The 17,716-nt window shown below is 37.9% G+C and overlaps 2 protein-coding genes across 2 annotated transcripts in view; one reads left to right on the top strand and one right to left on the bottom strand.

The window, feature by feature from the left end:
• Positions 1–17,716, top strand: part of LOC118280547 (fatty acyl-CoA reductase wat-like) — a 138,828-nt gene that overhangs the window by 27,446 nt on the left and 93,666 nt on the right. The window lies entirely within an intron of this gene.
• LOC118280191 (uncharacterized) overlaps positions 4,486–17,716 on the bottom strand; it is a 65,488-nt gene continuing 52,257 nt past the window's right edge. The window contains 10 exon segments of the mRNA XM_050702217.1: positions 4,486–5,290; positions 6,433–6,483; positions 7,790–7,861; positions 11,095–11,195; positions 13,360–13,447; positions 14,071–14,169; positions 14,688–14,849; positions 15,143–15,252; positions 15,731–15,857; positions 16,822–16,978. Of these exon segments, the coding sequence (XP_050558174.1) occupies positions 5,207–5,290; positions 6,433–6,483; positions 7,790–7,861; positions 11,095–11,195; positions 13,360–13,447; positions 14,071–14,169; positions 14,688–14,849; positions 15,143–15,252; positions 15,731–15,857; positions 16,822–16,978 (1,051 nt within the window). The 3' untranslated portion in view covers positions 4,486–5,206.

Raw genomic sequence — 17,716 nt, 5'->3', positions numbered from 1 at the left:
TTAAATTAAGACCTGTAATACCTACCTTAACATGCAAATAAATATTTTGAGTTTGAGTTTGAGTTTAATTTCAACCTTCGGCCCTACGAAGCCCATAAAACCACATATATTATGCTATTTTGATATCCTATTTTTCATAATACATGTTAAAATAACCGATTTGTAACTAACCGAAGAATTTTTAAGGAATGAGCTAGGGTCATTGTTTTAAAGGGGATTGACCAATTTGTATGGGACTTTGGCTATTTTTGAACAAGCACTTCAGCTAATAATATATGTTTGATTTATTAGTTCATATCAGTAAGAATGAAGATACAAACTTAGTTTTGTATCCAGATTTATATTTAGATATTTTTTTACATTTTATTGAAACTGGTTATGCATGAAATAAAACTTTTTTTTCTATTAAAATGCATTATTAATCCGATTCATATGTAATTAAAATATGGTCAAGGAACTCGGCAGGTGGATTCATAATTTTCTGGTACCTTGCCCAGCTTAAAAACCAAATAATAGTTATTATATGTGCACATCAACCTACTGTTCTATGACCCACCATGCAGTTGCAGCAATAATGTTTTATGGCTGTCCTGCCTTTAGTGTTATTTTCATATAATATATATACGAAATATGTTTTCCTACTTTGTATTTTCGCACGCAATAAATTGGAGTTTCAACACTCACAATGCAAAAGAACAAAGCGAATAATATCTGTCATTTTGACGAAAAACACAACAGATTGACAGCAGATTGGCAGCACTAAAGTCAAATTCAAAGCCAACTACTATAAATACTTGGTCTTATCATAACAAATACCAATAAAAATCGATTTTTTTAAAGTACAAATTGATACAAAGTTATTAGCGTCAGACATTTACTAAAATATAAATAAAATTATTGGTAAATTACATTTTTGTTGAGCAGCCTGTTCAAAAATAGCCAGATTTGGACAATCTCCTTTTAATTTAGAAACAAGATGAATTAACTTATTGAATTAATTTATTAATTTGATTGACGAATTTATTCCACACGACGATTGTCAAGTGCATTATCGAACTACTGTGGGGCAATGGTTGGATACCTCGGGTCCCAGGCGCTATGTTGGCACGGGGGTCGGACTCCATGGCAAGCACGGTGTCCAGAATCTAACGCTGGTTGATTTTTACATGAAGTCCCTTGTTTATACAGAGGGAATTGGCCGTGCATCGATGTTCTCCGAAACATATTTGACGAAATAAGACGCATATTCAGCCCAAGAGTGAACGTCATAGAGATAAGGTAGTGTGTTTAGGCGTGTATTCGTCGTAGGGGAGATCACTTTGAACAAAATTTTGCAAAATATGAAATTGCCCTTTTCTCTTTACACTCTACTTATCATCATTTAATTCATTTGTTTTTGAGAATTTTCTAAATAATTTAACGTTTCTGTTTATAGTGGAGTGCCTGGAGCATTCAAAACCGTAAAACCTCGGATTAGAGTTACAGTGAATGAATTAATATGATGGATGTGGGATATTGTTTTTTAAACTATAAATTGCAATGTTTACCCAAAATTTTTTTGTGCACTCCATTTTTTTATTGTTTAAACAAATTATTATAAAAAATTAATGTTTGACATATATTTTCACTTTAAACAGTATTTTTTTTTATTTATATGTTAAATCTTACCTGAGTAGACATATAGGCACATTTTTCAAAGATACCTGTGTATAAAAATAGCAGTATCTCGAACAGGTAGAAAAACGTGGAGGGGAGAGCGGAGCGACAGCTGCTATGTACAATGGAACTTCTTGGCCAGTTTAATTATAAATGAAACGCACTCTATTGTGTACATTTAAAAAAATAAGGTAATTAATTATGACTAATGAAAAGAAAAAAAAATATTAGTACAAAATCTGTTTATAAATATATTACATTGTTGTCTACATCAAATATTTTCTTCTACTTCACCTATCTGTATAATAGGTGAAGTATTGGAACAACTATTTCCGCTGCACTGTAAACATGATACACTGCAGTATAAACTACACTCGCGAGCAACCAAATCGACTCAACCTACATGTGCGCATTCGAAGATGTTTTCTTAAAAATATACTGAATTGCTTTTAAAAAGATATACCATTAGAAAGCTTAAACTTCAGCTTTATATTGGTACCATTATTATAAAAATTGTATCAGTACTTTTTAAAATATTTAACTTAATTTAGCGGACTAGAGTATTTGCTCACTACGACTCCAACAAGTTATAACACAAACTACCCCTATAAAACCTCCACATTACCTTAATGTTTAAACTTTATCTGTGGCTTATCGAAAGTTGATCGTAACATCTCCCCAAAAACGCTTCATAAATTTATTTTCCAAAAATTTTGGATACGACACCAGAAGAATTCAAGTCGTTGCTCTACTGGAACAAGGATTAAGTCAGCTAAGAGTTGCTGCTCATCTGAGTTTGAGCCAATCTGCAGTATCAAGCGGGTACAGGTAGTATCAAGATACTAGTGCTTTCAATCGAAGACCAAGAATAAGCCGCCACCGGTCCACCTCGGAGAGAGTGAGAGTTCTCGGGCAAATTGAATGCGCGCTTGCCGATGGCGGGTCGTCAATTTCGGGCCTGTGGCAGGCCGTTTAGGGGTGAGGTTGGCTTCCTCCAACCATCTCCGTACTGTCCACTCGCTGACAGCCACTCTTCGAACTCTTCTGAGTTCCTGTTGAACATCGACACCGGGTAAGTGACGATTTCGTAGCGAAGTTGAAACAATAAAACGGTCGTCTCTCTCCGAGGTGGACCGGTGGCGGCTTATTCTTGGTCTTCGATTGAAGGCACTAGTATCTTGATACTACCTGTACCCTCTTGATACTGCAGATTGGCTCAAACTCAGATGAGCAGCAACTCTTCGCTGACTTAGTCCTTGTTCCAGTAGAGCAACGACTTGAGCGGCTTCTTCTGGTGTCGTATCAAAAATTTTTGGAAATAAAATGAAGCGTTTTTGCGGAGATGTGTACGATCAACTTTCGATAAGCCACAGATAAAGTTTAAACATTAAGGTAATGTGGAGGTTTTATAGGGGTAGTTTGTGTTATAACTTGTTGGAGTCATAGTGAGCAAATACTCTAGTCCGCTAAATTAAGTTAAATATTTTAAAAAGTACTGATACAATTTGTATAATAATGGTACCAATATAAAGCTGAAGTTGTAAGCTTTCTAATGGTATATCGGTTTTTAAAAGCAATTCAGTATATTTTTAAGAAAACATCTTCGATTGCGCACATGTAGGTTGAGTCGATTTGGTTGCTCGCGAGTGTAGTTTATACTGCAGTGTATCATGTTTACAGTGCAGCGGAAATAGTTGTTCCAATACTTCACCTATTATACAGATAGATGAAGTAGAAGAAAATATTTGATGTAGACAACCATGTAATATATTTAAATAAACAGATTTTGTACAAATTTTTTTTTCTTTTCATTAGTCATAATTAATTACCGTATTTTTTTCAATGTACACAATAAAGTGCGTTTCATTTATAATTAAACTGGCCAAGAAGTTCCATTGTACATAGCAGCTGTCGCTCCGCTCTCCCTCCACGTTTTTCTACCTGTTCGAGATACTGCTATTTTTATACACAGGTATCTTTGAAAAATGTGCCTATATGTCTACTCAGGTAAGATTTAACATATAAATAAAAAAAAAAAACTGTTTAAAGTGAAAATATATGGTCAAACATTAATTTTTTATAATAATTTGTTTAAACAATAAAAAAATGGAGTGCACAAAAAAATTTTGGGTAAACATTGCAATTTATAGTTTAAAAAACAATATCCCACATCGATCATATTAATTCATTCACTGTAACTCTAATCCGAGGTGAAAACCCCCAGGCGCTCCACTATTAGGTAATAAACCAAGGAAGTTTTTCTAATAGTTTGTACGCATGGTGTCATATATTTTTTTATTTTTATTTAGGAGATATCTCACTTTCGATATGTCAGTGAAAGGAGAATCTCTTCTGATGTCAGGAATCCTTGTGGGCGTTATGACGTAGGTAGCAGTAAAATAATAAAGTTTTCGATATGGAACTATTGTTTAATTCTATACATTGCACTGTTACTTTACTTAAGCTACTGATTGGGCCGGTATTTCCAACCAACTCAGAGAAGAAATGCCGAAACAAACTCAGAGGTCTCAGTCACTCTCAAAGTGCAAACATGGTTACAAAGTACATGAAAGATAATTAACTGTTACAATATCAAACTAACAGGTTACAGACTAGGTATACAGTTGAAACACGCGACGGTTCAATATTCGACCGCACTGGTCGGCTGCTGCACGAGAAGTGATCGACACGCCGCTCAGCCGATGAATCCTTGACTCCGTCGAGCGCCTAGGGGGGCGCTAGTGTTCCAATTCTACCCTCGATCCCGACATATGTATACCTATATTTAATTTTTTTAAAGTATGAACGATACAAAATGAAACCAAATGATTTTAAAAACTTATTTTATTAAAAAAGCGTTCTTATGAAGTGTGGCGGGACTAGAACAATACACTCACAATTTATATTATACTTGTCCCTTTCACACGCGTCCTTAACAAACAAAATCACTTACAAACTAGAAAAGTTACAAAAAAATAATTATAGCCATAATCTTGTTTTTCATGCAGTAGATATTCATATCTGAGTATTGCAAGAGAACATTTCAAATCGGCGTACTATTAGCACAATTCAGAACGGCGTAGTTCCGATACAGCGTATGATTGTATTCCAGTTTACGTTAGACTTTCGTAGTTAAGAGCTAGTGTGAAAACGACAATAACAAAACAATTCGGTTGGGAACGCCAGGACTACGACGCGGTACGAAGCCGCTTTGCGTAGTGGTGACGTGACACCATTTTTCGGGTGTTTTATACCTATTCGCAATTTACGGCCGTTTTCAATAACCTATACCTATTTATATACATAGATTTTCTTACTAGAAACGGAATGTTGATGCATTATGTATAAGAGCTTATGTCAAAATTTCCATTTTCCAAAATTTTCTTTGCTATAAACCTCACGGACTCCAGACGTTTCCAACGAATGCAAAACCGTGGAAATCGGTTCGTGCGTTCTGAAGTTATAGCGTCAGGAAGGAAAACCTGACTTAGTTTTATATTATAGAATACAGGTATTGAATCTGACCGTAGGGCAGCGCCTAGTTGTCGCTCTATCGCTCGTGTTGATTCAGTCTACGTAAACTGGTTACATCCATACCGTAAATCGAAAACGACGTTGGTTCCGTGAATTTCACCTGAAAAATAAACAAAATATTGATGCTAGAATTGGAACTTAAAACGGGATATTTACCATGTTTTTCAATTTTAGTGAGTTTCCGATATTTCGGCACTGTTGCAAGCGCCATGATCACGGATAAACTGGGGCCTTAGTCTGCTATTACAATTGTGTCATGTACTATGAAGGTTGTATAGCTCCGTCCCTCTCGCACTGCTCAGTGATCGACCATTCTGACACAATTGTAATAGCAGACTAAGGCCCCAGTTTATCCGTGATCATGGTGCTTGCAACAGTGTCGAAATATCGGAAACTCACTAAAATTGAAAAACATGGTAAATATCCCGATTTAAGTTCCAATTCTAGTGTTAGTGACCATGTCAGATTAAAAAAAAAATTGATGTGAAGATAGTTTGTGGGAATAAATGAAACAAAGCGATACGAAGTTTGCTTTTTTAAGTTTAACGAAATCCAAACATAACTACGTATGGCGTTTTGTATTCTAAGTAGGTACGAGTTTGGTTTAACGGACCAACCAATCAGAATTGCCGGTTTAGAAAACCAGCCGTATGTGCCCTCACTAAGTCTTCATATTTAGAATGGGTCCCGACTGCTTCAATTATACGATGACATGCTTGTTTTAGGGTATTTTCATTTTCAAATTATAAAGAAACGCAGTCGGGTTTTTTAGTTTTTTAAATTATGTACCTTTTTCTTATTAAATGTGTCATTTACCGAGTAGAAATTCTTTTCCATCAGTTATACTTTAAAAAAGACATTTTGAGAATTTGCTTAATGTTAGGTTTTTAATGATTTCAGGTATGGTATTAAATATAATTGGGCGACTGTTCTTATTAAATGTCCACAGGCCCGCATCGCACGCAACGGATTTTAGTTTGTCTTGTATAGAAACTCATACAACTGCGTCCACTGATCCGCATCGTACGGACCGCATCATCGGCAATGCCTACATGCGATGCGTACCGATGACGTCATATGGTATGTCGATGCCAAAAATCCGAGTGAAAGTGGAATCCTAGATCTACAACTAAAATCCGTTGCGTGCGATGCGACCGATGCGTACGATACGGGCCTTTGGACGCGTACCTTTATTGATGTGATTAGTACATTAGTACCATATATTGGTAGAAGTATACTAACCTCCTTTTCATCTTCACTTACAGGTTCCAATTGCTTACTAATTCTTCTTGGCTGTGAACAAAATCATTTTAAATTGTTTAACTCAAGTCTCTTCTATCGTTTTCTATCATATCCTATCCTGTTTAGATGGAATTTTGCAAACAAGATACAAAACTACAGGACTTTGCGAAGGGAATTATGGGCACAGGTTACTTTATGAAAGTGGCTGAGAGAGTGACAGACTGTACACAGCTGTAACTACTGCGCGTAGCAAGCTGTGTGACATGTAGCGCGCTAGGGGAGTGTAGGGGAGTGCTGAGAGAGTGACAGACTGTACACAGCCGTAACTACTGCGCGTAGCAAGCTGTGTGACATGTAGCGTACTAGGGGAGTGTAGGGGAGTGCTGAGAGAGTGACAGACTGTACACAGCAGTAACTACTGCGCGTAGCAAGCTGTGTGACATGTAGCGCGCTAGGGGAGTGTAGGGGAGTGCTGAGAGAGTGACAGACTGTACACAGCCGTAACTACTGCGCGTAGCAAGCTGTGTGACATGTAGCGCGCTAGGGGAGTGTAGGGGAGTGCTGAGAGAGTGACAGACTGTACACAGCTGTAACTACTGCGCGTAGCAAGCTGTGTGACATGTAGCGCGCTAGGGGAGTGTAGGGGAGTGCTGAGAGAGTGACAGACTGTACACAGCTGTAACTACTGCGTGTAGCAAGCTGTGTGACATGTAGCGCGCTAGGGGAGTGTAGGGGAGTGCTGAGAGAGTGACAGACTGTACACAGCCGTAACTACTGCGCGTAGCAAGCTGTGTGACATGTAGCGCGCTAGGGGAGTGTAGGGGAGTGCTGAGAGAGTGACAGACTGTACACAGCCGTAACTACTGCGCGTAGCAAGCTGTGTGACATGTAGCGCGCTAGGGGAGTGTAGGGGAGTGCTGAGAGAGTGACAGACTGTACACAGCCGTAACTACTGCGCGTAGCAAGCTGTGTGACATGTAGCGCGCTAGGGGAGTGTAGGGGAGTGCTGAGAGAGTGACAGACTGTACACAGCTGTAACTACTGCGCGTAGCAAGCTGTGTGACATGTAGCGCGCTAGGGGAGTGTAGGGGAGTGCTGAGAGAGTGACAGACTGTACACAGCCGTAACTACTGCGCGTAGCAAGCTGTGTGACATGTAGCGCGCTAGGGGAGTGTAGGGGAGTGCTGAGAGAGTGACAGACTGTACACAGCTGTAACTACTGCGCGTAGCAAGCTGTGTGACATGTAGCGTACTAGGGGAGTGTAGGGGAGTGCTGAGAGAGTGACAGACTGTACACAGCTGTAACTATTGCGCGTTCACGAAACCTCCTTATCTACGTAGTCCAATTATTACTTACTGTTTCTTCCAAATTCTCAACTTCAACCGTGGGCGGGATGTTTGGACCGAGCTTCTCAGCAAGGCATTGTACCTGTAAATTATCGAAGCGGTATAAATTTACGTGGGAGAGCCATGCTTCGGCACAAATGGGTCGGTTCGACCGGAGTGATACGACGTCCTCACAGTACATGGGCGATAAACGATAACGCTGTATACAGGGGCGTGAGTGAAGGCCCAAACATCACACTTACCAAAAGAAGACAACGTAGTTGTAACGCCTCTGGTGTTTCAAATATCCATGGGCGGCGGTGATTGCTTACCATCAGTTTATACGATTGCTCGTTTACCGGATCATCCATAAAAAACCAGGTACAATTGTCCAATGGGGGCTACCGTTTTCAATCACCAGATGGCGTGAAGCGTCCAATCATTGCAGCTGTTAACTAATGAAAATCCATTGGTGTGACACTAGCTAATTCCCTATTGGACGAAGAATGGGAGGTCCACCCTAGTGCCGTCTGGCAAACCCCATTTCAATAGAAGTTGGACAGGATAGAATAGTGGGACTACTGCCCTGAATGAAATCAGGAGGCCTACTCTTATTCAACGAAAAACGAAGTTTCGTTCGAAACTTCGCAGATTTCGTTCTACAATTCCATTTATTGCGAACTTTCGTGAACAAAATGAACAAAGTGAAATGAAGATAAATGAATGGGTTTTGATTAGAAATTAAAAATAAAAGGTGTATGTTTAAGTAATTTCATTAGTAAATCAATAAAACCTACGGCCGAAGATGTAAACAAAATTTCGGATTCGAGAACCGGAGTAGAGTGTCTACTCCGATTCAGATATCGCTCACCTAGTAATATCTGCAAAAAACTGTATACATTGACTTTATATGGCTTATACGTGTTAAATGTAGCGCGCATATTTGTACCTAATGCGCTCTAACAAGGTGCGGCTGACAGATTCAGTAACGATTCGTATCACTCTTGACAGTTGCTGCGATTTAAAAATTATGCTTTAATATTTTAGCTGTATCACATTCGTATTATGTTAAATCATTCGGATGCGTAGTTAATTAAATTAAAACCAACCGGAATGTTCTAGTATTCAATTAAAATCTAATGAAATGAAAAATAAAGTAAAGTGTTATGCGTATAACGTAAAGCCATAGTCGTGTTTAGTGATGGGATGTACGGCTACGATGGATAGGTAGTCGATGTTTTTTGCGAATAAAAAACGAAAATCGTGCGTCGTTCAATTATCATTCTTAAAAAACCTTTAATTATGTGGGTAAATCCACTGTAGACGCGGCTTCTCTGCCCAAACCACAGTGACATTATCTGAGCAGAAATATGTAGTAGGCATTTTTCTAGACATTTCCGGCGCCATTGATAATGCGTGGTGGTACTTAATCTAACATATGGGTGAATATCCCAAATGACTTTTTTTTGTCGTTAGTGAAGGCCCAATTCGTATTTGAAAAAAGAAATATTGTTCTGGATTATTTTTTTTCAAATTCAATAGGCAGTTATTGGGTTGTGGCAAAAATATAATTTGCCTAGGACTATTTAAGGGTAGAATTCCATACATAAACCTCAATTTTTCTCATATCGGTGGCTACCCTTTTTTTTTACTGATCAAAAATGCTTATACACTTGTCCAAATAATTGAGTTTAAGTGATGTAACTCTATTAGTTTTATTATTAACATAGAGCATATTTTAATACATAACCGACGTTTATAATTACTGAGAGGCCAAACATACTTGTCTCGAAAAATGCTCTCATATAGGTGGCCAAAAGTAATTTAAACCTAACTTTACATCGGCGGGTCCGTAATCGGTGGCATTTTTTACCACCGATATGATAATTTACACCGAAATGATAAGAAAATTCAATCGGTGTCCTAGGTTATCATATCGGTGTTATGGACGTACAGTTTCTTTCACATCGGTGTATGCTTTATCATATCGGTGGATTGTTTTATCATATCGGTGGATTGCTTTATCATAACGGTGGATTGTTTTATCATCTCGGTGTCTTTTTATGCATATCGGTAGATCCTGTGTAATTTCGTGCGGTGCTCTCGGCGCCAGCGATGGAGCGATGTTGATGTATGCGGTTATTATAAAAACTTACTATATAATACTAATAATGTTTATTAGTATTGGGTTATTGGTAAAACACTAACAACCTCTCAGGACTATATTAGTGACACCATAAACAACAACTTTTGTTTTATGACTTTTTACAAAACGTTATTATGATGTTGTTATGATTTTTTATTTATCTTTGTGCTTCATTTTAATAAAGACATTGGTAATACAAATGTATATTCTTTATTAAAACTCTAAGAACCTTAGTAAAATTTAAAAAGAAAAAGTAGAAAGTAAATATAATAAAATAGTATAATTTATTTTTAAATCAATTCTCGTTGGATGTAGTCTTCTTTCATGAGACCAGACAGTTCAGGTCTTCAGTTCTTCACCCTTGTAAAAATATATAGGCACCTATACTAACTATATTTCAAAGATAGATAGATTATCATATCGCTGGATATGTTATCATTTCGGTGGATAAGTTTATCATTTCGGTGGATAAATTTATCATATAGGTAGATAACCTTTTCATAGGTGTACATAAAAAAAAATCGGTGACGGTTTATCATATCGGTGGAAACCAGAATTCAAACCTTTAAGTTTTACATGATATGTTGATGATGTTAAATTTGGGAATATATACTATCCTAAAGATTACATAAAACCTAAAAAATAAGCAAAATATGTACATAAACAAAAAAAGCACCGATATGATAAAAAAAAGATGGCATTTGTTGAAATTCACCCATATACAAACTAATATATCCTTGTTTTCTTCACGGTTTTGTAAAACTGTAACTCTGAAACACCTCAGGGCTCGGTCATAAAATATTTATTTTGACAAGTATATACACGTAGTTAGACTGCACGACTAAATAACACACACATTTAATAAAAAAATTAAAGAGAATTAAATGTATGCTGCGAGTATCGATAGCGATAAAAAAAGATTTTTCTAATGTCCATCCCTAAAGAGAGACGTCAACGTCATACTGGCATCTGTCAGCCGCACCTTGTTATAGCGCAAAGGGTATAAAAAGGGCCAAATTAAAAGTACCTTTAACCGACGAGCATGCATGAAAAGACTGATGACTGTTGATGAAGCGAAAGAGGTGTGTAAGAGCCGTGGCAATTGGCGTTCCATTGTGTTTGCCTATCCGCATTGGAAACAGGCGTGAGGTTATGTATGTATGTAGGTATGTAGTATGTTGGATTCTTACGTTAGGATACTGTGAGAAGCAGGCTCTAGCTCGGCCGATGCAAGGGGGCGCCACTGCGCGCCCGTAGCGGTCTCGGTCAGACGGATCAAACATGTAATACCCTGCAAACAGAATATAGGTACAAGGCAATAGGGATGATGACGATGTATGGAAATTAAAAATCTAATTAATCCGTCAGTTACACCAATGATTTTCACTGATTCTCTACCTTTTTTTTCTGAATCTTTGCTATAAACCTCACGGAGCCCGAGACCTTTCCAACGAATACAAAACCGTGGAAATCAGTTCTTGTGTTCTGGAGTTATAGCGTCAGGAAGGAAAACCCGACTTATTTTTATATTATAGAATGTTGATCAGAGGCCCGACACTTCTATACCTCCTCCCATCCCATCAACGTAATATTTTAAAAACATGTTTTATTAAATAGAATAGAATCAGGCGTTACTTTGCGGAAATCCATGCTACACTAACAATACAGTAAGATTTTTAGTATTAATTCCGCTTATACATGTACTAGCTACTTCCGCGCGGTTTTACCCATTCTACTTGGCTCCTACTGGCCATAGCGTGATGTTTTATAGCCTATAGCCTTACTGGATAAAAGCGCTATCTAACACAAAAATAATTATTCAAATCGGACCAGTAGTTTTGGAGATTAGCGCGTTCAAACAAACAAACAAACAAACAATCAAACAAACAAACTCTTCAGCTTTATAATATTAGTATAGATTTTTTAACAAGTAGGAGGCAGCACCGCCCTCTCGCCCGCAATTAAATGCTCATGCAGCAGCTCATCTATACTAATATCAAGTCCGGACTTATGCAATTATGCAAGTATACTGTATCGTGTGTTGGAAGATAATTGTGCAAATTATTCACTTGCACAAGTTCATTAAAAAGTTCAAAATTTCAATTCCCAACTTGTGCAAATTTGCGTTTGTGCAAGTTTACATGAACTTATGCAATTATGCAAGGATACTGTATCGTGAGTTGGAAGATAATTGTGCAAATTATTCACTTGCACAAGTTCATTAAAAAGTTCAAAATTTCAATTCCCAACTTGTGCAAATTTGCGTTTGTGCAAGTTTACATGAACTTATGCAATTATGCAAGGATACTGTATCGTGAGTTGGAAGATAATTGTGCAAATTATTCACTTGCACAAGTTCATTAAAAAGTTCAAAATTTCAATTCCCAACTTGTGCAAATTTGCGTTTGTGCAAGTTTACATGAACTTATGCAATTATGCAAGTATACTGTATCGTGAGTTGGAAGATAATTGTGCAAATTATTCACTTGCACAAGTTCATTAAAAAGTTCAAAATTTCAATTCCCATCTTGTGCAAATTTGCGTTTGTGCAAGTTTACATGAACTTATGCAATTATGCAAGGATACTGTATCGTGAGTTGGAAGATAATTGTGCAAATTATTCACTTGCACAAGTTCATTAAAAAGTTCAAAATTTCAATTCCCAACTTGTGCAAATTTGCGTTTGTGCAAGTTTACATGAACTTATGCAATTATGCAAGGATACTGTATCGTGAGTTGGAAGATAATTGTGCAAATTATTCACTTGCACAAGTTCATTAAAAAGTTCAAAATTTCAATTCCCAACTTGTGCAAATTTGCGTTTGTGCAAGTTTACATGAACTTATGCAATTATGCAAGGATACTGTATCGTGAGTTGGAAGATAATTGTGCAAATTATTCACTTGCACAAGTTCATTAAAAAGTTCAAAATTTCAATTCCCAACTTGTGCAAATTTGCGTTTGTGCAAGTTTACATGAACGTGTGTGGGAGCGCGCGCAAGTTTCAGTCTGTTCTAGCCACCGTAGGCACGCACGTCGTTTAATGGTTATTAATACCTAATGTTTAATATTAATGGTTATAATGGTTGCTTTTTATTAACCAGTCTTTAGTTCATACTTTTCGATTTCTCTTGTGAGTTTTCAGTTTTTTCGTAGCTATAATAAAGCCAATTTGTGCTACTGCATCATCCATAGCACAAAACAACGCAACCAGGTAGTTCAATTTCAAGAATAATGATATTGTTTTAAAATTTAAATGGAGCAGGTACGCACGCTTGTACGAATATCAGTGAAATGATATTTGTGCAAGCATGCTTGAGCCGTTTGTGGTCGGCTCCGAAATACGTGAATTTGTACAAGTCCAAGCTTGCGCAAGTATACTGTATCGTGTGTGGCTGCCATTACTGTATTGTTAGTGTAACATGTTTTATTGTAAAGGTAGGTACATCACTTACCGCGCGGCGTCCTGAACAGCGCCACGGCAAAGTCTCCCTTACCGGCGACGAAGACGCCCGCTCTCTCTTCTCTGAAGAATTCTCCTATCTAAGGTATTAAATAAATATAACATCACGCCTTCAATCCCCGAAGACGTACGGCAAAGGTGCACATTATGGCACGTAATGCCAATGTACACCCACATTTCACAATTTATGTTGTAAGTCCCGTGTAATAGGTGGTGAGCCTATTGCCATATACCGGGCACATTTCCAGACTCCGTGCTACCACTGAGAAATTTTCGAAAAACCGAAAATTCCCAGTAATACTTAGCCCGACCCGGGAATCGAATCCGAGACCCCTTGCCCGGCAGTCGCACTTGCAACCACTCGACCAACGAGGCAGTCATAAAATATTAAATATTAACATTATTTATTTTATTGAACAGAACGGTACAAAAAACCAAGTGTCCGCTTCGAACGCGCGGCCATAGCGATTTATTAAATAAAAAACTATCCCAAAACATTGTAATAATTTGTAAAAGTTGATTCCCCAAAAGCTTAAATTTGTCAAAACTATGGTTAAAAAGTAAACTTAAAAAATCAAAAAGTACATAAGTCATATTCAAACCCTATAAGGGTGCCATTGAAACGCTCCGAACCGTGCGGCCAAGGAAATCTCTTTGGCTTCGACCACATTCATACGTAAGAAAAATAGATAGAAATACATACCTGCTCAACCAGGTTGACATCGACGACGCCTCTGTGTCTGGACTTGTAGACAACCACACGACACACACAATTCCCAGGAGTATAGAACTTACGAAGAATCTGTATAATAGTAAGGACAATTCCTTGTATCATAATATCTCTCGTGTCATATTAAATTAATGTTTTACAACTAAAGTACGTGTGTCGCCTGGACAGTCTTTCTGGTCAGTTTTTTTAATGGGACAAGCCCGCCACAACCTCCCATACCGCTGCAACTCCTGTAAGCCAGGATCTACAGTAGATACAACCATGAAAACACCGGAACATTGAAGTCCGGCGCGTCTCAGGGACATGAATGACTGTCTTGGATCCCGCAACGAAATAAATCAGAAGATATTATTAGAGGAGAAGAAAAGAAAACGATAGTTTCCACTTCCCTCGGTGAATTTAATGCAGGAGACAGAATGACTTAAGCCTTAAGGCACAAAGAGACTCCACAACTGGGAGAAGCCCAGTCGCCAAGCACCACGGAAATTTGACTTAAAACTAAGTGGGTCCTATGTGTGAGCTGTTATACTTGCTTCCAATAATCGCTACATCCTTGTTGACTGGACATCTACACTACATGAGCTGCTTACCTGTTCAATGTTTAAGATCTTAGTTTCTGGATGGAAGTGTAGGTAGCTGTCCTGGTAGAGCTGGTCTCCGCTCTCCAGGATCTGGTCGAGGGTGGAGGAGCACCAGCGGCACACGTCCTCGACTCGGGACATGGCCACTGCCATTACTGAGCATGCTAAAGCCTGAAATTAGGATATTTTTGTATATAAGTTGACTGGTAATTAGTGAACGATATTTAAACACGTGATTGTACTCATGATAACAAACAACTTTCCCAAAGAAACTTTTTTTGTATACTCATTAGTTTTAGTTTTATCACAATAACAAAACAACAGAATTTCGCGCGCGCGTGCTTTCGCATCATCAGCTGTTAGCGCTCGCGGCCGCATTATCGGAAGATTAAAAGGTCCGAGGTGAAAACCCCCAGGCACTCCACTATACAACTGTAAAAGAAACCATGCCTAGCCAATATTACCTGGCATCCTCTAGAAGCGCAAGAGAACTTCCTGCAGGCAATCGAGTGCATGGCAGACATGAATTGAGTACCATCATTGAGAACTAGCCAGCCGCTGGTGTTTCGCTGACCTGAGAAATAAAATCATCATCAGCCTACTCTAATTCAACGAGCGAACGAACGAACGGATAAACTTCGCAGATTATTCGTTCGTTCGTTCCATTATTCGTTCGTCCGTTCATCCGTTCATTGTATTAAGTCCTAGGTTAAGTAAATGTAATCTAGGATAAGTTAGCCCTCAAATTTGCAACGCCTGAAAAGGCAGTTAAGATGTACATAACATTTAAATTAAAACCTGTAATACCTACCTTAACGTGCAAATAAATATTTTGAGTTTGAGTTTGATTGCATACTACAATTCTATTTATTGCGAACTTTCGTGAACAAAAATTTACGAATTAAATGAAGATAAATAAATAGGTCTTGATATGAAATTAAAAATAAAACAAATAACGTTTTATTTACCGTCCTATTCGTGCCGAAGCATGGCTCTCCTACACTTGATGAATGATATCTACGGATGAATGATATGCTGATGGTCATGCAAACCTTTCAGCTTGGTTTGTTCCTTGTCTGCCTTCTCCGCGGCGCGCTGAGCATCCATGCAAGTGGCGCTCCCTGGCGGATGCTTGCGATCCTTCTCCTCGGCCCTACGCTTGCTGCCATCTATACCCACCTGTGTCAAAAGATAAAAGAGTAACGATGGAGTTTCTTGCTCGTTCTTCTCCATTCGAAGCTACATTTTGAAACGAGCACCTAACTAAAGCTTCATTGACGGACAGAATGACAGACTATTGTTTATTTCGTTCTTTGTTGACATTTTAAAAGCCTACGTATATGCCTATATGGTTTAACTGGAATAAAAGATTTGACTTTGACTTTGACTTCACACACACTTTGTCATAGTCATCACTACATAGTAAACAAAGAAAGAAGTAAACAAAGTCGCTTTCTGTTCTGTCTGTCTTCTATGTATACTGAACTGGCAACCCGTTCGGGTAGGGCACGTTGTCACCTTGTTTTTGTATTTAATATTTTTATAGACTTATAATGATTATACTTTGAACTAGGTATCTTTTTTCCTGATTTTTATAAAAATACTACCTGACCCGGCAAACTTCGTACCGCCTCAGACATTTTTTTTTTTCACCTTTTAAACCTTATCTGGATTTTCCCGGACATCTGCTTTAATAATGTTTAGAAATACTATAAATATACCTATATTTCGACACCAGCAATAAATAATTCAAGAGCAAAATACGCCAAATTGGTCCAGTCGTTCTCGAGTTTTAGCAAGACTGACGAACACCAATTGATTTTTATATAATTATAAAGATTTTTATTGTGTCAATGTCAAAGACAAACTACATTACAGCTCTTTTGTGGTCAACAAGCATTAAGCATAATTATTTATTTTGTTTGAAAATTTCAATTTTTAATTTTCAGGTTTCGTTGAAATATTTATTTGTATTATGCTTTTGTGGACGAGTACTACTTGTAGTTTCATTTAAATCATATGAGTGATCTCCGTCGGTGGGTAACCTATCATTAGTAATTTTTTTGCTTTTTATTTGTTTTTAGTTATTGGTTTTTGAAATTTTTCTTCTTAAAGAAACTGTAAGACATAGAAGTGATCTTACTTTACTAGTAGCAGGCACAAGTTTGACTCCCGGCGGGGCCCTCACTATGGGAGGCTCGACTCCTCCCAGTTTCTTAATCGGCTGCACAGTGATCGACATGGCATACAGTTGGAAATCATGCTTGGGCCGTTCGACCACCGGTACATTTTGAAGATACCTAAATCAAATAATAGGGTCTTATTCTAATGTCCGTCTTGTAGATTATTTTAAAACATTAGACACGTATCTTTTATTAGGCGGTCCTCTGTAGGTTCTGTATACCATCAGTGATAATGGGTGATTTTTTAAGTGGTTAGGATTTGATTTAAAAAAAAACACAAAATTAATTAAAAACTTGATGAAACCTTTATTGGAATCGGTAGAACGATCAATATAATTTAATGTTTAATGATGATTTCATCCAAATGCGGTCCCATTCGCAATACACACTCTCTCCAACATACCAGCCGGTATATCACGAATAAATGCTTCAATATTGGCTCCCAGTGCGTCAATAGTTGCTGGTTTATCCCTGTAGACATGAGTGTTAACATGAAACAAACAAGAAATAGTCCAAAGGCGTTAGATCACACGATATAGGCGGCCAATTGACGGGCCCAAACTGTTTACCGAAGGCGGCTCTCATTGTTTCGCGTATCGTGTGGCATGTGGCCCCGTCTTGTTGAAACCACATGTCAGGCATATCCAATTCTTGCATTTTGACCAAAAAAAAATTGCCAATCATCACACGGTAGCGTGCGCCATTCACAGTAACGTTTCGGCCATTGTTGTTGGGCCTTGTGAATGGGCCATCTAAACGGCCAGCATTTGGATGAAATAATCATTAAATATTAAATTATATTGATCGTTCTATTGATTCCAATAAAGATTTCATCAAATTTTTCATTATTTTTGT

The sequence above is a fragment of the Spodoptera frugiperda genome, chromosome 21, assembly GCF_023101765.2.
Source record: "Spodoptera frugiperda isolate SF20-4 chromosome 21, AGI-APGP_CSIRO_Sfru_2.0, whole genome shotgun sequence".
Lineage (NCBI taxonomy): Eukaryota > Metazoa > Arthropoda > Insecta > Lepidoptera > Noctuidae > Spodoptera > Spodoptera frugiperda.
Note: the sequence above shows the minus strand (reverse complement) of the source record. Positions and strands in the feature narration are given on the sequence as shown.